This window comes from Microtus pennsylvanicus, chromosome 14 (assembly GCF_037038515.1).
Source record: "Microtus pennsylvanicus isolate mMicPen1 chromosome 14, mMicPen1.hap1, whole genome shotgun sequence".
Taxonomy (NCBI): Eukaryota; Metazoa; Chordata; class Mammalia; order Rodentia; family Cricetidae; genus Microtus; species Microtus pennsylvanicus.
The window spans coordinates 25,308,579-25,335,625 of record NC_134592.1 but is presented as its reverse complement, the minus strand read 5'-3'; the positions used below and the strand labels follow the sequence as shown (position 1 = coordinate 25,335,625).

Sequence of the window (27,047 nt, the reverse complement as noted above, 5' to 3'; positions counted from 1 at the left end):
CGCCTTAGTTCTCCAGAGCAGTTCACCAACTGCAGAAACGAGCATTCAAGCATAGGAGCCCATCTGAGCCATTCTCATTCAAACCATACCATCAGTTCCTAACTTTTGGTAAAGTGTGTTAGAGCCACCAGCCAGTCACCAGTCAGAGAAAGGTGATTACTTACATTAAGTGAGAAAACACACTGCAAATCTTTGTACTGGCGGTCACAGAGTATAATCAGTACATATTTTTGTGAAAATACTATGTTTTTTTTCCCTTGTTTGTTTTGTTTTGAGACAGGGTCTCACTATGTAGCTCTGGCTGTCCAGGAACTAGGTAGAACTGGCTAGTTTTGAACTCACAGAGATCCACCTGCCTCTGCTTCCTGAGTGCTGGGACTGTGAGATTAAAGACATGCACCACTACCTGTGACTTAAAGTTTTTGGAGGATTAAAAAACGTGTTATGTATGTATGTTTGTGTGGGTATGCACACGTGTAAATGCAGGTAGCCACAGAGGCCAGAGTATTGGTCCCCTGGAGCTGGAATTACAGGATGTTTTTGATGTATGTCCTTTGGAAGAGCAGCAAGCACTTGTAACTGTTAAGCCATCTCTCTTGTTCTTTTATTAAAGACATGCACCACCATAACCGGCAAATGTATTCTTTATCACGCCTGCATTTATTAAATGCTGCAATGATACTTTGCTTAAAAATGTTTTATTAATACTTCCTTTTCATAGCTCGAAAAAGATATTACAGATTATTCAGCAAAACATCGAAAACAATACCTCACTTCTACAGGAATAACCAGTGTGTAGACTTTGTTACGTAGGCACATTCTTTTAAAAGTTAACTGGTTTTACATTAAAATTAGCCACAAGAGTGCAAGAAGTTACACTGAGTAAGGATAAGTTGACAAATGAAGTGAAATACAAGCCTCAGATCAGTGAAGCCATTCACTGGATCTTGGGTCCAACCACCGGACACACTGAAATTCACACAGACATCACAAGGGGGCGGGTGAGAAGGGATGCTCCCGCCTTGCCTTTTCTCAGTGATCCCGTTTAGCCTTCTGAATATGGCAAAGGGTTTTCCAGATTCTGTTGGCAAGTGAACGTAAAAGATAAACGAACGCTGGCAGGAGGGGAAAGGGGCTCACGTCCTCCTCACACGCCGTTCTTGAAAACCCTTAGATCCAATAAGGAGTTAAGTGTACATCTGTGTTCACAGAACTTGCTGCTGGGAGTTGCGCTAGGATGGCCCTTCGCAGAGCATGTGGAGTGGGCAATGGTGGCGCTTAAGGCTTCAGTCACAGTGTGGCTAGTCTCCACAGTGAGAACTGGGGTTCCGTCTGAGGCAGAACATGGGAACGACGGAGAGGATGCTGGGACTCCACCTGACCAGTTAGCGCTGACCCACTGTATCTGACTAAGTCTAACCAGAGGAGAAATTAAAGTCATGCTCAAATACACCCACAGAAAGTTATTTTATAATGATCCACATTAAAAAAAATTAAATATGTTTTAACATGGTTTTCTCTCATTTGACTTTCTTGTAACTAAGATGGCTCCAGATTAGTTTCTGTTCTCCCCTCCCTCCTATAGCCATCCACATAAAAGGACGTACCTATAAATCCTAGACCATCTTACATCCTAACATCTTCAGTACTTGGAGGATTAGATCTACTTATGTTTCACCTGGTATTCACATCCTAATATCCACCGGGAAACTGCCCTTTTGACCTTTGTATTGAACTGGTATTTTGAAGTCAACCGTAGAACAGAGAATTGGGGGCTTTCCTGCAGTTCTGTCATCTAAACAGATGGGGACGAGAAAGGGGTTTGAGCAGAAAAAGATAAAAACTAGCTGGCCTCTTCAGCATACATGTTTTAAACGTCTTGGTTCGTAAGCATGGATAAAGAACCTCACAGACAAGGAATATCAACAAAACGTGGCAAGAAAGGACATTTTGTGAAACAACCCATAAAACCACAGCTGGGAAAAAAAAATAACCCAAGAAGCGAAAGTCCAGCCCTCTCTCTCTTTTGTCTCTGGAAACTGACATCAAGTTGGGGAAATAACAGGTGAGTTAGCAATAGTGATTGTCCTCATGCCTATGCAACTTCCCCTTCACAAAGTCATCCCCGCAGGGCTACCAGCAACGATCCTCAGCATCCTATTGGACAGCCTCTCCTCCCTTCAAGGAGTCCCTTAGCCAGGGCACTCTGCAAGCTGAGCTGAGCTGAAGAGCTCTGCTGTCTAGTCCTGCTAGGCACCCCTCTTTCCCACAGCTTCTTACTTTAAGAGACGACCTCCAGTTCAGGTTACGTTGAATCTTGGGTGGCCAATGCTATAAATCCTTCAACTCTTTTCACTATTATTTTCTTTAGTTTGTTCTTTAGTAGCTTTTCATTACATCTAGCTTTTATTTGCATTGTTCCAGGTTCTGCAGAACATAGTACTATAGAAACTTTCTTACCTTTGTGGGCTTGGAATTACAATACACACACATACTTTAAGAACTGAAAGGGTGAAATATATGTATACACATATACACATGTATACACACACATACACACATAGTCCCTCTTTCAATTCTTAAAGTATAAGACTGTAACAAGAAGGGCTAGACCTGCTTGTTTGTTGGGATTTCTGTCCTTCCCGGTACCCCCAGCTGTTTAGGCCCAAAGAAAATCACACAAAGATCTCTGTAAGTTATAAAGCTGATTGGCCCATTAGCTCTAGCTTCTCATTGGCTAACTCTCACATCTTGATTAACCCATTTTTCTGATCTATGTTAGCCATGTGGCTCAGTACCTTTTTTCAGTGGGGCAGATCACATCCTGTTGCTTCGGTGGTCTGGGCAGGAGTGGAAGGAATCAACTTCCTCCTTCCCAGAATTTTCCTGTTCTCATTACCTCATTTCTATTTCCTTTCTGGTTTTCCCACCTATACTTCCTGCCTGGCCAATCAGCATTTATTTAAAACATGATTGACAGAATACAGACAATTCTCCTGCATAAGACTGACTTTCATTGGCAAATTGTCTAAGGCCCACTAGAAGAAAAATAAAACTTCCATGTTCTTACTTGAGTGATCATGGGACTATTACTAATACATGCATTTGTTCCTACTCTTAAGACTGCTTTCTGTATTTCCTTCAGTTATAAATGATAATATCCAAAACCAATCTCATTTACAAGAGCATAAATAAAACATGGCCATGTGTAGGGAACTGATAAATTGACACTGGTCATGTTTAGAAAACATCAATTAGAATCATGGTGAGAATACATTGACTAATTCTATAGAAAATGCTATCACAGCTTGGTAGAAGTGTTAACACAAGATTCATTTACTAGATGGCATATTTTTAATTTTTGTTAGCTCTGTTCATGAATTCTCTATCAAAGTCTAATCCAATCATAACCTCAACTTCAGACAAGCTAGGATTGATTAATTTAAATCAACCATTTTTAGAAGAATTAACATTGTGGTGGTGGCACACGTCTTTAATCCCAGCACTCAGGAGGCAGAGGCAGTTGGCTCTCTGAGTTCAAGGCAGGCCTGGTCTACAGAGTGAATTCCAGGACAGCCAGAGCTACACAGGGAAAACCTATCCTGAAACACTTTTTTAAAAAAATACCATTTTTTACCAGAAGAAATTATACAAGTAGGTTGGATGGTATCACTTCCAACTCATAACAATTAATTCCTTGAACTTTTAAGGAAAAATAGAAAAAGATCAGCTCTCTCTCTCTCTCCCCCTAAACTGATTATAAAGTAGACTTTTTTTTTTGGTTTTTCGAGACAGGGTTTCTCTGTGGTTTTGGAGCCTGTCCGGGAACTAGCTCTTGTAGACCAGGCTGGTCTCGAACTCATAGAGATCCACCTGCCTCTGCCTCCCAAGTGCTGGGATTAAAGGCGTGTGCCACCACCGCCCGGCGATGATTTCACCTGGTGAGCCTCAGCCTTCCCATCTCAGATCCCCATCCCATGTGGGGATGTGGTGTGCACAGTAGCACTGGTCAATGTGGGAAGACAAAGTCCTGACAGAGCAGGACTGATTGTGTGCTCCATCAGACACTGGCATCTTCCACTACTTACTCTTGTGGGCAGGGCCAGGCAGGGCTCACAGGTCTGTGTGACCAGCAGCAATAAAACTGGATCGATAGCCTAACTGTCACCAACACCTGCGCCCCTCCATCTCTGAGCGTAAAAATGTTTCTCAATATGAATAAGGTCTGGTGAGGGTCAGAGTCAGCCACTCAGTAAGTGCCTCTGTCCTGACGCTTGGTTGACACTGGTGGCAGGAATAAAAGCAACATAAAAGTGTTTAAGTCCTCTGGAAAATGAATGCTGCTTGTTAGCTGTTACGTGAGGACCGGATGCTAACTAAGCAAAGGATAAGCGGTCTCAGAGCCAAAGCGCTGATAATTTCCACTCATTTAATGAGTGTATTTGACTTAGCAGTAAGGAGTTAAGGGGGCTGGGCTCACACTTTGTGGCAAGCCTTTAAATCCCAAGGAGAGTGGTTCAGTAATAACCACAATAATTTGTCTTCATGTGGCACATTCCTCAGGAGTAGACCTTCTAGGGACATACATTCCTGATCCCAGCCAGGTTTCTGCACAGAAATTAGTCTCATTTCAAAGAAGGACTCTTTTGAATGAAGGAATAATCTTGAGGACAAGCCTGGAAGAAATGTGGGAAGGTAGTGAGGTGGGGAAGCAAACAGGAAACAAAACAAAAACAAAAGAAAAAGTCTGCTAGGATCAAAGGGCTGGCTTTTGAAAAACTAACCAGCACTATGTCTACAAGAGAGGTGTCGGTGGTCTGTCCTCAAGATCCCTCCCACTCTTTTTGTTGCTTGTTTATTTGGTACTGGGGGTCGAACCCGGGGTCTTGTGCTTGCTAGGCAAGTTCTCTACCACTGAGCTACACAGCCAGTCCCCTTGTTTGGGATAGTAGAATGAGTATCTTTTCTGTCCTGTTTGACTGTAAAGTTGAAAAACAAGCTCTTGACTCAAAAATAAAGTTTTTGAAACCATGTGACCCCAAGTGTGTTCGAACTGCATTGGTAAAAATCCATCCTCTTTTTACACTTTTTCATTATTGAGAACACAGACTAGGATTTTTTGTGTGTGTGTGTGTTGTGTGGCCACAGGAAAAATAACTGAGGACCCATATGCAAGCACACATTCTGTATATCAAAAGGGCAATCTGCCTAACTATAGTTTTCATATAGGTTATTCATGAGTCATCAAATACATCTTATTACACTCCTCAGCTCCCTACACTGTTATCCAGAATGACCCTAAGCACAGTGGAGGCAAAACAAATCTGGTGACCAAGGTAGTAGATTTTTAAAGATTAGATAATTTGCTTACTAGATACAAATAGCACAGAGGGGAATATTTTTTTTTCAACCAATGTTTGATTAATGGTGAAACAATGACATTCTAAACAGTCCAGGAGAAGCACCAAAGCAAGAAGAATTAACCGAGGGGGGAGGAGATTAGACAGCACAGGTACTGTGCAATCTATGCTACCTCAGAGACAGGGCCCTTGACAGCGCCGCCGGGCTAGGGATGACCTTCCTGCCCATGCTTCAAGCACTTGGGTATCTGAGAACTCTTGAAGGCCTTTAGCTCAACAGCGGAAATGACATGGGGTTCTTTGACCAAGTTCTTTTTGAGGATCCCACTGTCCTCCCACAGGACGAAAACAGAGAAAGGCTGTCTCCAGCTGGAGCGTCTCATTCCTATCGGGACTATTTGGAAAAGAGCTTTCCTGTCATCCCATTCACAGCACCTGGGATAGGCGTGGCTCAGTTAACCCATGGGCATCTGCTACAGCAGGACATCTTTTTCTTCTTTAGAGCACCCCTTACTAGAAGATGCTTATCTTGAGCAAACATCTGTAAAGTTCTCTTCGGTTTCTATTCTGTTTGCCTCTGAAGCTATGCAAAGCAAATCTAACTCCTCTTCCTTTTTATAGTTTAGTTGAAACTTTGTGGCAGCCATTACATCATTTCCAAACTGTCCTCCGTTCGTAGCTATACCCTCTGTTCCTGAGGACACTCCCACCCCCTCCCCCGGTCCTTATAGAGTCACCATCTTCACAACTTTGCTTACCTGCCTGTGGACACATTCAACCTATTAATGCATCCATCCAGGCATGTGTGGGCGAATGCACCATGCAGAGTTGTTTAAACCCCTACCATCACAGATGGAATGCATTAGCTTTGTGAATACCTGGTTCAAAACCAACCTCTCATTTCCTTAAGAAAACATTTCTATATGAACTGCTATAAAACCCAGCCTCCTGGGTTCTACGAACACACACACTTCTGAACTGAAAGGGTGGCATTTTAAAAACTCAAAACACAGGTTTATGCTTATGCAGCTTGTCCTTTTCATTTCAATCTAATGCTTAGATAGTTAAAAACATAGTTCAAGCTGGGGAAGGTGGTGGCACACGCCTTTAATCCCTGCACTCTGGAGACAGGCAGATGAATCTCTGAGTTCAAAGCCAATCTGGTCTACAGAGAGAATTCTAGGACAGCCAAAGCTACACAGAGAAACCCTGTCTTCAAAACAAAACAACACAGTTTAAAACACTGCAATGATTTCTAATGTCTAAGGCCAGTACATAGATTGACCTCACTGAATATGAGCTCAATATATAAATCTTGATTCAGTCAGTCCCAAACTGCAGGTATTTATATTTCCTTATATGTCCCAAGTCTGATAAAATATGCATTCTGTCTCCTCACTTTATCCTTCAGGAGAGAAAACACTAAGGTACAAAAAAGCAGGGATGGGGAACAGTGGGTGGGCTGGGAACATGGGACAGAAAGGGAAGTTCTGGTTCTCAGAAACAGGTTTTCATGTTCACAACACCAGGAATCCGGCTTTCTCCAGCCCCACCCCGGAGGCATCTGCCTGTGTGTACTTTCAGAACGCTGACCACCAACCTTGTTATTTGAGGCAAAGCTCATTCCAATTGAGCTTTTACTCTTTAAGTTTTCTCTAAATTTCGAGTTAAAGGGACATGTAACAGTCATTGCCTATGAGGTATTAAAAGAACTCCCAAGTGTCTTTCTCACAGGCCTCTCCCATAGCCATGCCTGTATTTCAGGAATTAGAGGTGATCGGTGAGAACCTGACAATTCATTATGACTGAAGCTGTCTTTGAACTGAATATAATTATACATAATGTCCCCTTTCCTTCAAGTGGAGAAAAAATAGTTCAGTTTTCCGTTCTTTTCAACAGACCGTGAATCCAATCCAGTCCATTTGTAGAATTAAGCTCCAACCCCTGAATTTGAAAAAAAAAAAAAAATCTGATTGACCTCTCCCACTGGGTATCATGACTCAGGATAGCAAATGGGAAAGTAGGAGCTGAAGAAAAATATTTTGATCTTGAACAATCCAGAATAGAAAGGAAACATCTGGAAAACTAGTGGAGTAAAATCAGCATTTAAAGAAAGGAGATTTCTAGAAAAGGCCTAGTAGACCCAAAGGAGAAATGGTTTTGAAAGTCTTCTCACTTTTTTATAGAGGGACCCCTGGAGATGGATTCTTGATTTAACTTTCCAGACTGCTTTTTCCAGAAACCTACAAGGGACAGATGCAAACTGCGCCAAGACTGACGTTGGACGTTCTCTTCAGGTCTCTAATCGTCACCATAAACCACACCCCAGTGTCATGATATAAGCAGAAAAGAGACAAGGAGGCTCAATATACAATACACTCCAAAAGCCGGGTGCACCCCGTGCTTCAGGCATGCTCAGTGTCAAGGAGACTATTGAAAGTGACCCCCTCTCAGGATTTCCTGTCTGCACACAGGAAACTGTGGTAGACTGCCCTCAACGAGAAGCAGCCACAGCAGGTGTTGACTTAACATATTCAGGAAGACACCGATCGATCGTGAGTCAGCATTCCTCAGGTCCTTACACAGGAGGCCTCTGTCACTGTACCCCACATTCCTTTGGGTTGTCCAACTCCTCTCCCTCAAAGTCTGGCTTCAAACTCTTTTTTTGTTCAATTTCCACCTGAAAAAAAAAATGGTGAAAACATCAGGAATGAGAGGGAGGGAGAGGAAAAGCACGAAAATGAATGAGCCCAAAGAACCTCAGAAGGTTATTCTGTGGATGTTCTGGGCTGCTGCTCTAATGGAACCGCTGATCCTGCATATGCCATGATGCCCTCCTCGTGGTCCTTCTGGGGAGATTCTTATTCTTTGTCTTGCAGGATTGCTCCTCATCCAGTGGGGTGACCGAGTTTCCTCTGAACAGTTCTGGTATCCCCGGCTCCACTATTCCATAGGCCCCATGGGACAGGAGCAAGAGCTAGCTCATTTTATCCAAGGTGTAGAAATCCAGTAGGCAATACGGAGTTTACCGTCTCTCCAGCTACTTCATTTAAGACGCTAGGCTAATAAGTATCGGAGCATTTCCTAGTCTAGCCTATCTTCTGCTAAATACTGCCAAGAAGTTGCCCTTTCAAAGTAACACGGCTTGCACTAGAGATAGCTCAGTGGTTAACAATACTGGCTGCTCTTCCGGAGGGCCTGGGTTCACTTCTCAGCACCCACATGCCTCTCCACTGTCTGTGACTCCAGTTCCAGGTTCTTCTCAGGTGCTACAAGCATGGGGTGCACAGACATGCACGTAGACAAAGCACCCACACACATCAAATCAATCAATAAATCTTTTTAAAATGTAATAGGCCTAAACTAAAGCCCCTGATAGGTCAGGAAGGGACTGTTTGAACTGAGGAATCTCATCCTCATTCCGACTGCTTCTCAGCCCTACCCTGGATATTAGACTTCTCCACTTGGAGGCAACAATTGAAGATAGATTACAGTCCATGGTTGGGGGCGGGGAGTGCTAGCTTTTTTCCTGGCCACAAGAGGGGGCATTTGTTCTTTTTGGTTGTTAAAAGGCTTAAGTGATACAACTAAGAATATTTAAAGGAATAGCAAATTATATAAATCTGTGATAATCATTATACATAGGAAATTGCCAAATATCTTTGCAAAGTCTTAATAATGCCTCTTTCTCTTCCGTCTCTGGAAGTCGGTCGTCTACCCAAGTCTACCTCTTTGTGCTAAAAGTCCTTGCTTTTGCAGTCATCTACCTATAATCTGAGCACTCAGAGGCAAGACAATAGAATTTGAACCAGACTGAGCTACAGAGGGGACCCTGTCTCCAACTCCACCCCCCACCAGAAAACCAGTTCTCCAGCGCTGACCGCAGACTTCTCTCACAGCTTCAATCCTGTTGTCAAAGTAAAGGGTTTGGCTTTTAAGTTTTACACTCTCACTGCCCTCTGGATGCCTCTGTTGTGTTATGATACACAATTCAGCTTATCACGTTCGCAGTGCTCCCCTCCATTTCCAAAACCCAAGTTATGTCACAGGTGAGTAACAATTATTGCTTGGTCCCGCTGTTCTTTTTGTTATCATTCATGGTGACATTATATTCTTCATTTCCGTCATCAGCCCCTTAATTCATTCTTCTCCAAACCTTTCTCTTACCCAGGAGAGATTATTTCATTAAAGTCGGAGCTGATTTATCCACAGCTATGAGTGTAAAGTTCCTTGATATGAGAAGAATTTGCCGAAAGGAAGAAGGGGAGGGGTTGAACGAACAAATGGACTTGGGGGAACATCAGCCCAGAGCCCCCTGAGGCTACCTTGTAGCTGTAGTGGGCAGAGTAATTGACCCACTTCCTGACACCAGGCTTGTCTTCCACAGAGATGGATCTCACAGCTGCTTTGGAGGCAGAAGTCGTGGGCATGCTGAAGTCGACATTTACATAATTGGCAAATCTGGAAGGCACTTCCCGGTCAGAGCCAAGTTCGAGGTGGCAAAAGAAACAGTGTGGGTGACCAGAAGCTATAACAGAAAAAAAAAAAAAAAAAGAAATCAGAGGTCAAGTACTTTGAGGATGAAATTAAAAAGGACAAGAAGCCAGAGAGCTACTTTGATAATAATAGCAGTCTGCAGGCTGTGCACCTGGCACTTTCGGGGGGTCCAATGCTGAGCAAGGGGGCTTCTGTATGCAGATGCCAGGCTCTGTGTGCCTCAGGTCCTTTGATCCAGTGCCTCTTGATTACACGCTAGAGATAGCTCAGTGCTTAAGAGCACCGGCTGCTCTTCCAGAGGACCTGGGTTCGATCCTCAGTGCCCACATGGCAGTTCACAACTGACTGTAACTCTTGTTCCAGGGGATCTGACACCCTCACACAGACATACAGGCAGAGAAAACATCAGTGCACACAGAATAGATATCAAAGTGACTAAACACCATTTGCAAACGAAAACAAAACCCCACATCTGAGAAACTGGGGCCCTTGTGCCTGTTTAGGTCAAAGAGCTACGTAGACACAGCACAAACACTAAGGAAGGGGGGCTTAGAAGTGGAAGAATGGAGAGAAGAGATTGAGTAGCACTTGGCACCTAATAAAGCAACAGTGACGGCCACCTGGAGCAAACCGCTTTCCTTTACAAGATGAATTTTCTTAATAGCATGTTCTATTTTCAGAGACGCCTCAGGCATGTTTCTGTGGGTGGATGACATATGAAAGCGACAGCCTTCCAGAAGCGCACACGACATCGGGGAATACAGTGCAAAGGACAGACGGTCTGATCTGTAGTCATAACACCTCGGTCGGCCTGCAGTTCTCTTCTGACCTGAACTCCTCATCTGGAAAGTGGAGTGGTCAGGAGGGGCACGAAAAAGCGGCTGTACAGTAAACGCAGAATTAAAGAGCCGTGGCTGACTCTGTGTGTACGGCTGACTGTACTTACAGGTGAAATTAGGATCAACTTTTCACTTGACAAGCTAGATTTGAGGGGGAAAAGAGTTTAGTTGTGCGACTATGACATCTGAGCATCACTGTCTTCTTCATTCAGTGGGGATGGCTGGGTGCCCTGTGCTAGATTCTCCACACAGACCTACTGGCTGAAGCTCATCACAAGTCCTCAGAGCAGCAGCAGTTCTCAACCTGTGGGTCACGACCCCTTTGAGGGGGGGGGAGTCACATATCAGATATCCTGCATCTCAGATATTTACAGTACGGCTTATAGCAGTACAGTTACGATGTAGGAATGAAATAATTTTATGGTTGCAATCACCACAACATGAGGAACTGTATTAAAAGATCACAGCATTAGGAAGGTTGAAAACCACCGCCTTAAGTTCACTGAGGTCTCTGGAGACAAAGTCAGCAGTCACAGGTTATACTAGAAATTGACGGAGCTACCTATGACTGTGGGCTGTCACCCCTTTGTCTGAGTCACAACTCATGGTCCCCAAACACGAAGGTCAGACTTTGGGACAACAGCCCAGAGATGGAGAACAGCGAGGGGCTATAGACGAATGGTGTGACAGGGCTCTGATGGAATTGTCTGACTCCTCCCTGCTTCTCCAAATAAATAACTTCAATTTTCTTTATTGCTCCGGGCAGGATTTTTCAATCTTGGAAGTCGGGGAAGACACACCCTCTCTCCAAGGAGCACGCTGCAGAGTGAAGTATTTGTTTTTCTCTGTCTCACGAACGTAAAATACTTGGAGGGTTATTTCTAAACAGTAAGGCTAAGAAATTCAACTGAAAATTTCACACTGGTTTTTAGGAAATAAACTGAAATAAGACACACATAATAATAAGAAAACACAGTGGTGTCTGGCGAGGAATCTGTTCGTTCTATCCCCCTGTGCCGCAGACCAATTTCAGAGTCATCACTTATCAGCACCACTAATATTCGGCTTCACACTTAAAAGCACCATCCAACTCATTCTGAACGAGCTGGGTATCAATAATCCTACTTCGTAGATGAGAAGAAATAGATTTCTCTAAAAGGGTTAAATAAATGGCCTGAGGTCACACCACCATTAAGCAGTGTAGCTGAGAATAAAATTTTCAGACCTCGCTGACTTGCAAACCAGGTTCTAAATACTCGGCACGCTGTTACGGATTTGCTCACTACCGTGCAAAAGGCCTCTTATCTCAAAAGGCAACTTGAAACAATTGCTGGGATACAGAGAAATTACTCCTCAGCCTGTCTCTAAGCGTGAGTGAGACAGGAAAACTCTGCAAGCCACGTCTTGTCCTGGTTTCCTAGTCTCAGCTACTGAATGTATAAGGGGAGTCAGGCGGTGGTGGCGCACACCTTTAAGCCAGCACTCAGGAGGCTGAGGCAGGTGGATCTCTGTGAGTTCAAGGCCAGTCTGGTTTACAGAGTTAGTTCCAAGACTGCTAGGGCTGTTACACAGAGAAACTCTATCTTGAAAAACCAAATATATCCAAATATGTGTGTGTGTGTATATTAACTTGTCTTTCCTGATGAAATTCAGCATTAAGATTCATATTATTTCCAAAAAAGGGCCATCACATTGGGTGTGTTTTCTCTTTACCTAGACCAGTAAGAACCAGCTAAAAAAAAAAAAAAAGGTTCTTGTGCAGGACTGAATGTTTCATCTCTTAGTGTGTTCTGTGGGCCATGCACGTTCCCATGTATGACCAGGGGACAGTGTATACAGAGAGGCTTGGCTTTGGACCTTTGCTGGGATCAGACACTTTCACGGTAATGGAGGTTTGTAGTTATGAAAAAACAACCTGTAAAACGCAATTTACCAGCTGGGCTATGGTGGTACACACGTTTAATTCCAGCACTTAGGAGGCAGAGGCTAGCAGATTTCTGTGGGTTCTAGATCAGCCTGGTCTACAAAGCGAGTTCCAGGATAGTCAAACCTACACAGACACCCTGTCTCAAAAAACAAAAAAACAAAAAACAAAACAAAACAACAACAACAAAACAGTCCCCACCTCAAAAAAAAAAAAAAGGCTGAAGATATGGCTCAGAGGTTAAGAGCACTGACTGCTCTTCCAGAGGTCCTGAGTTCAATTCCCAGTAACCACATGGTGGCTCACAACCATCTGTAATGAGATCTGGTGCCCTCTTCTGGCCTGTAGCATACATGCAGACAGACTACTGAACACATAAGTAAACCTTAAAAAAAATTTAAAATTTTTAAAAATTTTTAAAAAAAGGTAATTTTTTTTAAAAAAGGGTAATACCTTACAAACAACTCAGAAAATGGGTTGGAATCAGTAGGTCATCACCAGCTCTTTGGTTTTGTGACGAGGAAGGCAGAAGCTGGGCAATCCTTGCCAGCGGTACTGGTTAGTTTTATGACAACCAGCTGGAGTCATCAGAGAAGGAGCCTCAACAGAGAAAAACACTTCCATAAGACTGGGTTGTAGGCAAGCCTACAGGGCATTTTCTTACTTAGTGATGGATGTGAAAGGGCCCAGCTCATTGTGGGTGGTGCCATCCCTAGGCTGGTGGTACTGGGCTCTACAAGAAAGCAGATTAAGCAAGCCATGAGGAGCAAGCAAGCCAGTAAGCAGCACTCTGCCATGGTCTCTGCATCTTGATTGCTCTGCTCACTTTTCAACTTGAGCCAAGTGGCCCAAGGACCAAAAATGATGATAAAAATTTGTCTCCATGGCTGTACCGAGACAACTCTCAGTTTCTGTGACTAGTGCTGATCCAGAGCTCTCTTTTCTGATGTGTGTTGTTTAACCTTTTCTCAGTTCAGAGAGCTACTCATACCACCACCACCCCCACCGCCATTCCCATTTAAGGTCGGCCCTTGTTGCCTATAACTATAATCCTTCACGCAGCACTTGTAAATACTTTAAGTTACCTTAAGAAAGTTTTGTTCCCATGGTGGACATGATTTGAGGCATGCACCTATTTGGCTTCATCTATAAGGGGACCTGTGGTATTGAGAAGAGAACCCTGTGTGCATTTTCATGACTTCAGGTGAGTAGTGTCATCTCTCAGATTTTACTCTCTCATCTAAGGCCCAGCTTGAAGGCCCAGTCCTTTCACAGCTTTCTCTTCCCCAGGGCTTCCCTGCCAAAGGAGAGAGAACACAGGGCTTCTCATCCACAGTACACGAGATGCCTTTCCAGCCACACCTCTCTAGGAAAAATTCCTAACACTCATTTCCACTGTGGAGTGAGGTGGGCCCTGATGGCCGACTGAGGCAGCCAGCACAGGAGCACAGGGAGAATGCAGGCCTGAGCAATGAGTGAGCAGGCGCGGGAGGAAGCCTGTTTTCCAAATCCTGTCAGTGCGGTAGCAGAGGGTGGCTGCCCCGGCCCCCAGCACAGAGGTCTGATTGTCTCTGGCTGGCACTGCTATAGCCAGTGTCAGACACAGAATGCCCGGTGTTTGCCTGCTCCCCGGGCAGCCTCAGGACTTGATTAGACTGCGTGGCCTCTTGCTATCTCATCGAATTCCATTTTAGATATGATAATGCAGCCACTCCACACTGGCGGCAGAACACCCTGAATACACGGTAGTGATTCAAGAGTGGGAACGTGAGCCAGCAGGGGCAAGGCGCTTCGACCAGGATTTCAAGCCAGTATTTCTTTTTTCCTCCTTTCTTCTTTTTGCCTTCCACTTTTCCTTAACAGATGGGCATGGTTTATTACAGACAAGAAGAGAAGTGGTTTAAAGGCTTGTGGGATCACAGGCTCTTCACGGGCCACTGAGGTCACTTAGACGCACTTCAGAAAATAAAGCCACTACAGCTGGTTGTAGCTGCCTTGTTCTGTCACTCCCGAAGACTCGCTAGCAGCTGCCTTCTGGACTCTTGTACACACAGCAGCACAGCCCCTGGCTGGGAGCAGGGCGGCTAGGCTGGAAAGTTTGTTTAAATCCAACATTCCCTTCTTTATTTTCTGTCTGGTGGAACTCTGGCCCCTTGGACCTTGATATCCTGGATATTTAGTCTCTTTTCCATCAAGAATCCCAAAGCCAGACTCTGGGTCTGAGATATTATGACTGACCACAGCTAGTTGCAGAGGCTGGCTTCTCCCACGTACTGTGTGTGGTTGGATACGAATTGGCTCTTTCACCCTCATTAAGGAGCTAGAGTTCCTCTTCAGACCCCACAAGACTTTCAGGATCAGGGAATAAGTGGTTTTTAGTACCACACCTAATAACGAGTTCCAGAAGAACAAACCTTCAAGGGGCTGGAGAGACGGTTCAATAAGTAAAATGCTAATATTAAGGACCTATAAATATAAAATATAATTCGATCCTAGGAACCAATATAAAAGAGCCAGGTGTGGTGGTGCATGTATATGATCCCCAAACTGGGAACGGGCTGGACAGATGGCTCAGAGGTTAAGGGTACCGGCTGTTCTTACAGAGGACCTGGGTTCTAGTCCCACCATGCACATGCTCAGTCACAACCCACTGGAACTTCAGTTTCATGGGATCTGAAAGCCTCTTCTGACCTCTGCAATGTGTACACATGGCACACAGACATGTAAGCAGCCCAAACACGCATATACACGATAGTAAAATAAACCAACATCAAAATAAACCATAACTGGGGAAATAAAGATAGATGGATCGCTTGAGCTCGCTGGTCAGTCAACCTAGCTGACCTGGCAGATTGAGTTCCAGGCCAGTGAGACCCTAACAACAATGTCATCTGATGACTTTCTCTGGTTTCTATACACACGTGCCCACACGCACATGCATTTGCACACACACATACTCATGCATACACACACAATTCAGAAGATGCCCCAGAAAGCTGTTTAGCTGCTCAGCTGAGCAGTGTAATACATCTTATGCAAATACTGGTTCATCGTGGTTGCTACCACATGCAGATTTTTTTTAGTCTCCTCGTCTCCCCTCCCTGTTACCACCATTTCCACCACACAATGTAATCAGATGCTACACACATAGGCTATGGCTATAGAAGGTATAGGCTACAGTTTTCAGCTGTCTCAGCGGCTGTCTCCAGAGAATCCCTACCTACCTGAGTTCTTATCTGGCAGCCGGTTTATCCTCCACACAATGGCATTGAAGGCGTGCTCATACTTGGCAGTTCCCAGAGTTACTCTCATGACAGGCTCAGAGCCAGAGACACCAGCCGAGCCAAAACTTGCCCCCCGGTTCACTTTGGCTTTCAAAGACTTTTCCCCTAGAACACTTTCCCTGCGGAAGTTTTTCACCCATTCGCTGGGCACTGGGTAGCGAACCATCACGTTCTCACAGGGAACCTGAGTGAGGGGGTCACGGTTAGATGAGAAGCCAGGCGACATCCTCAGCCAGCTCTGCACCTCTACCTCTGCCCCGTTGATGCTCGCTGCCGTCCTGAGCGTGAAGGGCAACGTCTTCTCGGCAAATACTGTCCTAAACCTCATTAGCTCAAACCGGCACGCATCCAAAGGGTTGAAAAGAATAACCCGGGAACTGGTAAACACGTCCTCATCCACACACCCGTGGAACCGGCACTCGTGAAGCTTGATCCACTTTGTGGTGGTGGTGGGCATGATGTCCTGACGGGAAACGATTTCGTTTCCTTTGATAAGGATGTCATTGAGGCCCAGGCGGCACTCGGCGAGCCCAGACAGGAAACTCAGGACGTGGATCCGGGTCAAGACACGGTGCTGGAGGATCTGGTTTTCTCCCTTGCTTACGGTGCCAGAGAATTCATCTCTCACATCCACCGTAATCTCCTCTTCGAGGTAGTTTAAGCCAACCGTGCTCAAGTCCATGGAGAGCACCGGTAAATCCATGAGACAGTCCTGAACCGCATGGATGAAGCTCAGGAAGTCATCATAATTGGTGGTACCCAGTTTAATCACCTGCTCCCTCTCGGCTGTGTGGGCCACAGCTGGTTTGGGCTGGTATTTCTTCTTCTCTTTGTAAGTGACTCGGTCTATCCTCAAGCTGTGGATCCTCCCGTTCTCATCATAGTTTTGGAGCCGGGGTTCGGAAACCTCATGGCAGATCTCCAGCTTGAATTCACGGAATGGTTTTTCCAGGCCCTGCTCGTAATACAGCTGCAGGTAGCCGCTGTCTGTCAGTTTGATGTAGATTGGTCCCCAGTGCCTAGAGGACATGATGTTTTTCTTCTCGGGGATTCGCAGCATCATTGGCCATCCATCCCTAGGTTGAGACAGAGCTGAGGCAGGTGAGTGAGCATCCAGTTCAACCCAGGCTACGGGGTCGTCATCAGGCAAGGCAGCAGGGCTGACCTGATCGGGGTCATCAATTTGGAGCTGTTTGAGCTTTTCAATAGCATCAGGGTGGGACTGGCTTTTGCCCGAATCGTCAAAACTGATGGTTTCCTGGTAGATGACAATGAGAGAATCTCTTTGGCTTTTGCCCGTGGAAACAGAACCGCGTTGGGAGCGCCGCTCTTGCTCTTCAAAGAAAGCACTGAACGGGTTGATAGGGGAGGGCTGTACATCCTGCAGCGTCTCATTCAGAAAAGGATTGGTGGCCCTCCAGGGCGGTGCCTCGATTACGGAAGGCGGACGGTTTAAGGAGGAAATGTCCAGCTTCTGAACTTTGGAGAAGTTCATCAGTGTGCTCTTGGGACGGTCCCTCTTAAAGGACCCAGTTGGGTTGTAAGATGCATCTGGGGTGGGAGTTGCAACCGATGGCGTACTCGGTTTTGCGGGAGAGGTGACCGGTGGCAAAGGGCAGCTGACTTCATTGTCATCAAAAGTGACCCAGCTGGGGAAACGGGCAGTGGTCACTGGTGGGACGGCAGGGTGCCCATTCATGGCTGGACTGCCGGCCTGCCAGCTGATAGCTTCCATTTCTACTTCTTCATCTTCCTGGAGGGAGGAGGAGGAATTGTCTGAAATGAAAAGGAAAAGACATGAGGAGCTGACACGCAGGACCTTAAAGGAAACTGAACCCAGCGAATGTCCAAGTAGCTTAGTACACGACTCGAGTGTGCACAGTGGACACTCTGAACACAAGTCTCATGGTTTCGTGGTGGCATTCTGGAGGGCCCACCACATTAAATGTAATAAGAAAGAACACGACGGCTTTGTCAAAACAGATGCACTAATGTGTGACACCGACCTTTTCTGCACTTAGTTCTAAGGTGCGTGTTCTTAATTAAACATCGGAATGACTCTATGTGAAATGATACACACTGACTTTTGAAAAATAAACTACAGTCTATCAGTCATAATGACAGCACATAGCCTTAAAACAACTATGACCGAAATATGATCAATGAGAATGAATGACAAAATGTGAGTACCCTCAGTGTGCATGTGATAAATTCAAACACACGAATAATTTGGTCACTGGCCAGAAATCGGTCCAAAAAACGAACTTCTGTGAGGAGAATTCTTTGTGCTTGTGAGAAAACCTCAAGAACACAAGACAAGAATCTTGTGACCTCAGCTTCTCCAACTGTGTTCTCATGCTCCTTCCGGGTGTGCTGGATAGGCGCGAGCTTATTTCAGCTGTTGTTAATTCATACTGCCTCGATGAAATAAAAACCCACGTGTGGCTTCTTCCAGAGCTACCCCAGAACACAACAAGTATAGCGTGCTTTCTGTATGTGTAGCCCTGAAGAGGTCTCACCCTCAGATGTGCTTTTGTAGATGTAGAGTTTACTCATTTACTTATTTACTGTGGGAAAAGGGAGAGGGGGAAGGAAACAACCCAAGCTTATAGTATTTATACCTTATGCATTTATTAGTCATTATCGTGTTTGTAACGAGAGATAAGGGGAACATTGTGGATTCGTATAAAATACAGTAACCTCTTTGAAGCAGTCATACATCTGACAGACCCCAGGAGTCTCAATGTGGGAGCTCCCTGTAAGGCAGTGTCTCCACCCATACAGCCCCTTGCCATCGCTGTTCCGGGGACATCCCTGCTGACTTGAGCTCATCCTCACTCACTGGCTTGAGACAAGCTGAGCCCTGTTCCTTTGGAGGGTGGCTTTCTGCCAAAGCTGTCTATACTCTTGCCAAGGGATTCCCTTCTGTTGGAAACCTTGTCCACAAAATAGCCCCCTTCATTTACTTCTGAGACAAAAATTTTAAAAAAATTAATTAAAAAAAGAAAAGAAAAAAAGGGCTTGTGTCTCTACTGAAGATTATTTTCTTATAATAAATTCATTTCAAAACCAAGTTGTTTAAAGTTCTAGACATTAGGGACTGAAACATTAGACTCAATGTCCAATTCATCAATTTCAGTGTTGAGACTTTAACTCAGGTTGTCATTCATGCTAGATGCTACCACTGGGCTATTCCATTAGCTATCAACACACACACACACACACACACACACACACACACACACACACACACACACTTTTCTTTTAAAGGTGACTCAAGAATTCTTACATGAATTTGCCTGAGAAAACAAGTTTGTCACAACGTACAGAGGGGATGTTTATCATAAAAATGTTTAGATCACTGAAAAGCTATAAACAGCAAACACTTCAACAACAGACAAACATTCTCTAAACTGCTGTGCCCTTAAAATGGGACCCCGTGTCACCTTTGAGACAAGGACCTCGCTGCAGGTTTGTCGAGGGCCAATCCAAACCCTACAATCTGAATTTGAATTGTTCATGTTTTAATTATGCATCAAGGTCTTACTACAGCTACTTAACTTTGGGTACATCTTCAACTTCTGTGCCTCAGTTTTCTATCTATGTACTTAAGAAAATTATTAAATCCTACGTGATAGGTCAAGAACGTAACATTCAGTGACTGCGCTTCCCATTACTACTAGAAGAAGATATTTCATTTATAAAGTAACTATACATTAGGGTATAGTATTTCATAAGCCTTTGAAGACTAATGTCTCATTGAGTAAAAGCAGGATTAGAAAATTTCAAATCCACATTCTTTCTCTTGCAAAACAAAAACAATGTGATATTACTCACACAAAAAGCATAAACTTGGTGGGTCGATGGCTCAGTGGGTAAAGTGCCTGCCAGACAAGTGTGAGAACCTGGGTCCAAATTTTGCAGGTTCAAGGCTCAGTAGCACAGGTTCGCAACCCCAGTGCTCCCAAGGCAAGATGGGGGTGGGAGGCAAAGACAGGGGGACCCCAAGACAGTTCTGTAACTCTTACAGAAAGGAGACAACTTTGCTACAGTCTGTGTTAAACAAGCCTGCTAGTTTTTTTTTAAAATTCCAGTCTGAAATTGGCAAAAGCTAATTATCTTGAATATGAATTTTACTATCACCCACAATTCCGTTTACTTTTTAAAAAATCCAGTATTTGGTTTAATTACTCTCCCTTCCACTTGCTACTCAAAATAGCATTTGTTATGGTCTAATCGACTGCCGACCAAGGGCCACGTTTAAAGATCAGGTTCCCCGTCTATACTATAAGAAGATTGCGGGGGCTGGAGAGATGCTCAGAGGTTAAGAGCATTGCCTGCTCTTCCAAAGGTCCTGAGTTCAATTCCCAGCAACCACATGGTGGCTGACAACCATCTGTAATGAGATCTGGCACCCTCCTCTGGCGTGCGGGCATACATGGAAGCAGAATGTTGTATACTTAATAAATAAATAAATCTAAAAAAAAAGATTGCTAAGGCCCAGGAGCTTTCTGGCACCATTACTGATATAAACATAATATTCACAGTAGTGAATTCTTAAAAATCAGCTTATACAAAATTTAGTGACCACAAAGGTAATCAAGCTGAAGTCTCCACACTTGGGGCACAGTAGACCCCTGCCACGCCCAGCTGTTAATCTGATTCGTTAATGTAATGCCACCATGCAGTAAACCTATTTCCAAAAGGCAGGTTTCTCACCACGAAAACGAGCCTAGTTACATAAGAGGATACACTTCGGCTTGTAGCTAGCCTCTGATAAATGGCAGCGGTCTGTGCGGTGAGAAGAGGAGCACAGCACTTCTTGAGAGACAGTAAAACTTAACCCTCATTCTGCCGAGAAGACCATGGCTTGGGGGTCTTAAGAAAATTGCCCAGGGGCTAAAGAGATGGCACAGTGATTAAAGGTTTGTTTCCGGTCAGCCACATGGCAGCTCACAACCATACGTAATTCCAGGTTCAGGGGTTCTAACACCCTCTGCTGGCTGTAAGTATTGCCCTCGTGTGGTGCATATATCTGTGCTGGCAAAACATGTACACATGTAAAATAAAAATAAATAAATGCTCTTTTTAAAAAAAAAAGAAAAAGGAAAAAGAAAACTGCTTCTCCGATGAGATCAGGAGCCCTCTTACTTTAAATTTTATTAACTGTTATTCCCTTAGTGTATGATCGCCACTGTAAAATCTGACCAACATTTTCCATTTGAGACGGGCAGAGTCACACCGATATAAATTTCTTAGGGGTTTCAACCAATTTGGGGGAAAGATGGAAATTATACAAAGGCTGACATATTTGCTTACACTTAAGCTTCTGGACAAAAAGTCACACTCTGTTACCCCAAATGTGTGTATGTGTAAGAGCATCTAACTTTATACAGTAACAGTGAGATGATTCAACTCCATGATAAAAACACAGCCAGAGATCAGGCTCTACCTGTCCTAAGCTCTGTCCAGGACTGGGGATGCTTCCATGCTGGTAAAGTTACCTGGCCAGAAGTTTCCGGGAAGCAGGAAGCAGACTGGACATCAAGATGCTCCGCTGTATCTATACAAATAGTGGGCACAAGTTTCCTGTCAATTCGTCTCTCTGCTTATCTAGACTAGCCAACCCGACATGCAGGAAAAAGTCGGTGTCAAATGTTTCAGGAAAATTCCATTTCCTTAAAACTTGCCAGTGTGTATCCTTACGTATGGTCAGGGATTAATCTTTTCTCTGGAGTTCCAGACTTTGGCTCCTGTTTGATCACGGACCTCTTTTCCATAACTACCCAATACTCAGTTTCTGTATCTTTTTACTCTGTCCTATCCTCCAAGTAACCTCAATCAATCTGGGCATCCTAGCTCCCTGGCTCAAGATGCACCAGAGGGACTCAAAGACAGATTCTGAAGAAGTGGGAAGGGCTCTGAAGCTTGAGAACTTCAGAGAAGTCACTGTAAAGGGTAATGCAGGTAGCAGGGGAGGGAAGGAGCCTCCTCCACCTTGACTGACTGAATACAGTTCTGCCTAGAAGCAGCTACCAGATTTGAGATCCAGGAAAACCACTTTCTGGCAGAGCATTGGCAAATCCCCAGAAGCAGCTGCCTGCCTGCGGTGCCAATGCTCTGACTAGAGTAGGTGACTCATCAGAGCTGTAATCGCCATCTCCACACAAGCCTCACTCCTGAGCTTCCATGTCCCCATGTCCCCTCCCCTTCACCATGTGGAGCTCTATGCCAGTAACAGCCCAGGGCATCTGTAGGAATCTCTAGCTACCTGAGGCAAGCTTCAGGAAGCTAGTGAAGGGCTAGGGTGAATCAGTACATTGAAAACTGTGGCTAAGGCAACTGAACCCTGATCTTATGTTGCTCAGTGACATCAGTTCCTAATAGCATCCCCTCTCTTGAGAGAGCGGGTAAAATTAATTTGGTGCAATCGTAAGACAATCTCAGATCCCGGGATTGCTCGGGAAGTTAAATAAACCACACTATCACTTTCACAACCCTTTAATTGCACTAGTTAATTGTTTTTTTTTTTTTTAAAGGACAGATCTATAGAGGATCAGGGCACCCAACAGTGAGGGCTGCATTACTCTCTTGGTTATGTTAATAAGTAATAAAAGCCAAGCTAAGCCTCAGGGAGGATGTCACAGTGACCAAATGTCAGTAGGAACATGAGCTTGAAGGCAGACTGGGTTATGAGTGAGATCCTGTTCCCAAAAGCCCAAATGAAATGAAGATTTCACGTCTCATCAGGGCCTCATCCATCACACCCACAGTACTCTACCCTTAGCCCATTAATGTCCTATCACCAGTTTATGCCCTGGGCCAAGCTGGTACTTAACATCTTTCTCACAGATAGTACTTCTTGTGTGTATGCACATGCCCATGATTGAGTGTGTGTGCAAAGGGCAGAGGTCAACCTCAGCTGTCACCCCATAAGTGCCACCCACTTTGTTTTCTGAAATAGTATCTCACTGGCCCGGAGTCCACCAAGTGGACAGGCTGGCTGGCCAGCAAGCCCCAGGGATCTGGCTTTCTCCAGCTCCCCAGCACTGGGATTACAAGTATGCATCACCACGCCTGGCTTGCAATTATTTACTCATTTACCTGGTTGTCTATTATTTATTTATTTATAAAGTGTGAGCTTTGGGAATTGAACTCAGGTCCTTGTGCTTGCATGGCAAGCACCTCACCACTTGAGCTATCTCCCCAGCCCACACATGTAGTACGTCTGTGTGTATTTTCATTGTGCAAGCCTTAGTGAAGGGAATGTCTGATTCAACAAAGTGAATTCTGTTCATTTGTTTGGGGGTGTGGTGGGGAGGACAATAAGCAAGGCTGGGAGCTCTTACATGGTGTTAAATATGCATGTGCACACATGTACAGGGGTATGAGGAACAGACATTCTGGATAACTAATACCTATTGACCTTGTTAAAATACAATATAGTTTCTTGAAGAAATTCCAGAATTTTTTTGGGGAGGGACAACATCACCAACCAACATCACGTTAACTGCGTATCTTACAAGCTGCAAGGACCTCTCTGATCCAGTCTCCTGTGCTACCCCAAATTCACTTCTCTTCGGGTTGGTTTTCTAACAACACTGACAACAAAATGACCAAGCATCACGGATGCAACAAGCCATTTCTTTTCAAATGGGTTTGAATTGCACAATTGGTTTTTATTTTCTTAGATCGAAGGAGACAGTCTTACAGACTGCAATTAATAACAGTAATAGAGGCTTGAGAAATGATTCGGTGATAAAGAAGCACTTGCTCCTCTGGTAGAAAGCCTGGGTTTATTTCTTAGCCCCCCACATGGCAGCTCACAATAGATATAACTCCAGTTCCAGGGCATCTGATGCCCACTTCTGACCACTGCTGGCATCAGCACACATGTGGCTCACGTACATACGTGCAGGTAAAACACTCGTACAGAAAATAATAAAAGACAAATGAGGAAAAAAAACCCTAATTTCTAACAATTTAAAGGATTCATTTAGCAGGTAGAGATTTAGGTGTGCTTCTAAATCTCTTAAAACTTCCGAGCAATGCCTTAAAATAATCTGTGGGAAAACAGTTATAAACTATCTCTAGATGGTTCCTTTGCTCAATGCTGTTCCTGACTTGTTAGCAAACTATATACAAGTGTTTCCTGGGTGGACACAAGGCTCACGAGCAAAAGGCTGCCTTAAAGAGGGTTTGTACTAATCCTGACTGACTTTCTGAGCTCATGCCTGGCTTGACTTCCAATTCAGAGTCATCAGGAGGCAGAAAAGGACAAAAGTTAGGTTCTTGAGTCAAACTGACCTTGCTTAGCCCTTGCCCTACTATACACTGAGTTCCTGGGAAGGCTCCTCAGTCCCCCATAAACTTCAGCATATAATGTTACCAATAATGTTACCAATTTCAAGAGTTTTTATTAAGGACAGTGAATTTAGGAATGTCTGGCCCAGCTGGCTGTGGTGGTGCATGCTGGAGGCAGATACAGGTGGATCTCTGTGAGTCTGAGGCCAGCCTGGTCTACAGGAGTGAGTCCCAGGTCAGCCAGAGCTACACAGAAACCCTGTCTCAGAAAAACAAAAACAAACAAACAAGGATGCCTGGCCTATGGGGCTGAGGAGATGGTGTAGTTAGTAAAACACTTGCCATGCATGCATAAGGATCTGGGTTTGGATGTCCAGTACCCATAGATAATATGGGGTTCAGAAGCACGTGCCTGCAATTCCAGTATTGGGGAGGCAGAGACAAGAGGATCTTGGGAGCTCAGTGGACTGCCAGTCAGGCCAAATCAGTGAGCTCCAGCATCTTGTGACCTTGTCTCCAAACAAGAAAGTAAATGGGGGCTGCAGAGATGATGGTTCACTGAGGAACCAAGGTAAGTTCCTAGCATCCATATGCCTGCAACATCAGTTTGGGGGAAGGAGTGAGGCAAAGCAGGGGAGAGAGAAAGGGAAGGGAAGAGGGAGGAGCAAGTACCTGGCCCATAGTCAATAAATGTTATTGTAATAGGAAATCTGTGTATAATTACTTCAGAATTGCTAAAGAAGGGGAAAAGGAAAGATGAAAGTTATCTTTTCAATTATATTACTATTAATCTAAGAGAAGAAAAGTGAGAAGAATGGAAGGAAGGGAAAGAGAAATAGGTAAAGATTCCACATACCTAACGATTGGAAGCCCCTGGCCTGGGAGTTGTCCCGGTCCAGACTCCAACTCCCAGCCTTCCAAGCGCTGACCTCTCCCCCAGGGAGGGTCAGAACCACTCCCACAGGCTATTTAAGCTTGCCCCAGAAAAAGAAACACGTGGTCTTGGGTTTGCATGGGCTCCTCTTCCCGCCATGTTGTCTTGGTCCACCCGAGAGTGCCACATTTATTAAACATGGACATTTTAATTTAGTCTAATCTGGTTTGATTGGAGTTCATTTGCCTCTGCAGAGAGGCTTTTATTAAGTTGGTCAGCTAACATAGGTTTCTAAAAATGTTTTGTCTGTCTGTCAGAATGATGTGGCCACACTATGTCCGGGTAAATGTGTTTTTGTGATGTGCTCAAAATATTCCTTTTAATCTTCTTGCACCTACTAGCATTGGTAAACTGTAACTAATTGGATACAACACATGCCTAAATTTAGCTTATATGCCCAGTTTAAATAACAGGTAATGGTACCTAGTTCTCAAGTGCCTTTACAGATCTGAGGGCATGGCGTTTTAACAAGAGCTTCTAACACAGACATGCAGCTTCTGCAGCACCCCTAAAGGGTGCTAAACGCCTCCAAAAAGACAGAAGACCTTCCACTTCCAGGCCTTGCCTCTGGGTTTGTCAAAGCAACCCACACAGCAGAAAGCGGCCTTCCACCTCTATAGCTTCCTGGATGCCTTTTGGGGAATCTATTTCATCCTGCCAAGACAGTTAGACTAATCCTCCCCGCTACAGGGAAAATCTTTGGGCTTCTTGTACTCAGCAGGTAAGGGCAAGCACTGCTTCTAAGACTGGTGTTCTCCAAGGACTAAGGAGGGGATTTGCGATTGCCTGTGTAGCTGAAAAAGCTGGCTCATTTTTGCTCATTTATCCCTCCCAGATCTGTCTAATGGCATTTGACAACTTAAGGTACTGTTAATGTATTACTTCATCCATGACATTTAATGAAGTTTCTTACTAAAATACAGACAGGTATGACTCTTTAACAGGCTTCATAGTCCAGGACTAACAGGTTTCAGGTGTGTCTTCAGAGGTTCAGAGTTTCCAATTTCCTTTAATTGTCTTCTAAAATCTGTTCCAGTTCTCTTAAAGTTCTGCTACACTAACCCTAGCCTATTTTACAAGTTACTCCTGCTGCCTGGGCCAAGACCAACTCACAAAGCGCTCTCTGGATAATGCCAAACACCTACAAACAGCTCCTGGGACTTCACCTTTGGTACCAACTCTCCTGGATCAAGGAAGGACACCTGTCAACTAAACTCTGGTTCTATCTGCTATTGTGTCCCATCCCATGGCTAGCCTGATTTCATAGGGCCAATAATAACAATAACAATATTTTTTTTATCCTAGCCACCTGCCTTCTCATCTCCTTCAAAAAGCAGCTGCTTAAGGACTCCAGGACGACAGTAAACCAGATGCTGTTCCAGCCACTCCTTTGGCTGAGCATGCACGCACCAACTCTCAACTCTCCCCCTTCTCACGTCGCCCCATGCCCACAGGAAGTAGCCAGACTTGAGCCAATGCCCCTTTATCCAAAGAGAGCCTAAAATATTGGTCATAAATATATCATTTCAGCTCATTGTCAGATCCCTATATTCAAAGAGTCTGGAATGTAATATTAAGTTGGGGGCATCACCCTATATCCAAGAAGTCTGGGATGACTGGAAGCCCCTGGCCTGGGAGTTGTCTTGGTCCGGACTCCAACTCCAAGCCTGCCAAGCACTGATCCCTCTCTCAGGAAGGGTCAGGAACACTCCCACAGGCTATTTAGACTCACGATGGAAAAAGGAACGCGTGGTTTCGGGTTTGCACGGGCTCCTCTTCCCGCCATGCTGTCTCGGTCCACCACCCAACAGTTTATTAAACATGGGTATTTTAATCCGGTCTAATCTGGTTCATTTGTGTCGGCGGAGAGGCTTTTATTATGATTAAACCAAACACCTACATCTT

At 44.6% G+C, this 27,047-nt stretch overlaps 1 protein-coding gene across 2 annotated transcripts in view; it reads right to left on the bottom strand.

Moving 5' to 3' along the window:
- Positions 1 to 679: 679 nt before the first annotated feature.
- Positions 680 to 27,047, bottom strand: part of Ston2 (stonin 2) — a 147,885-nt gene continuing 121,517 nt past the window's right edge. For both annotated transcript variants that reach the window (XM_075947250.1, XM_075947251.1), the window contains 3 exons: positions 15,845 to 17,680; positions 9,686 to 9,888; positions 680 to 8,040 (listed from right to left, as the gene is read on the bottom strand). In XM_075947250.1, coding sequence (XP_075803365.1) covers positions 7,957 to 8,040; positions 9,686 to 9,888; positions 15,845 to 17,680 — 2,123 coding nt within the window. In that variant the 3' untranslated portion in view covers positions 680 to 7,956. The remainder of the gene's footprint in view (positions 8,041 to 9,685; positions 9,889 to 15,844; positions 17,681 to 27,047) is intronic.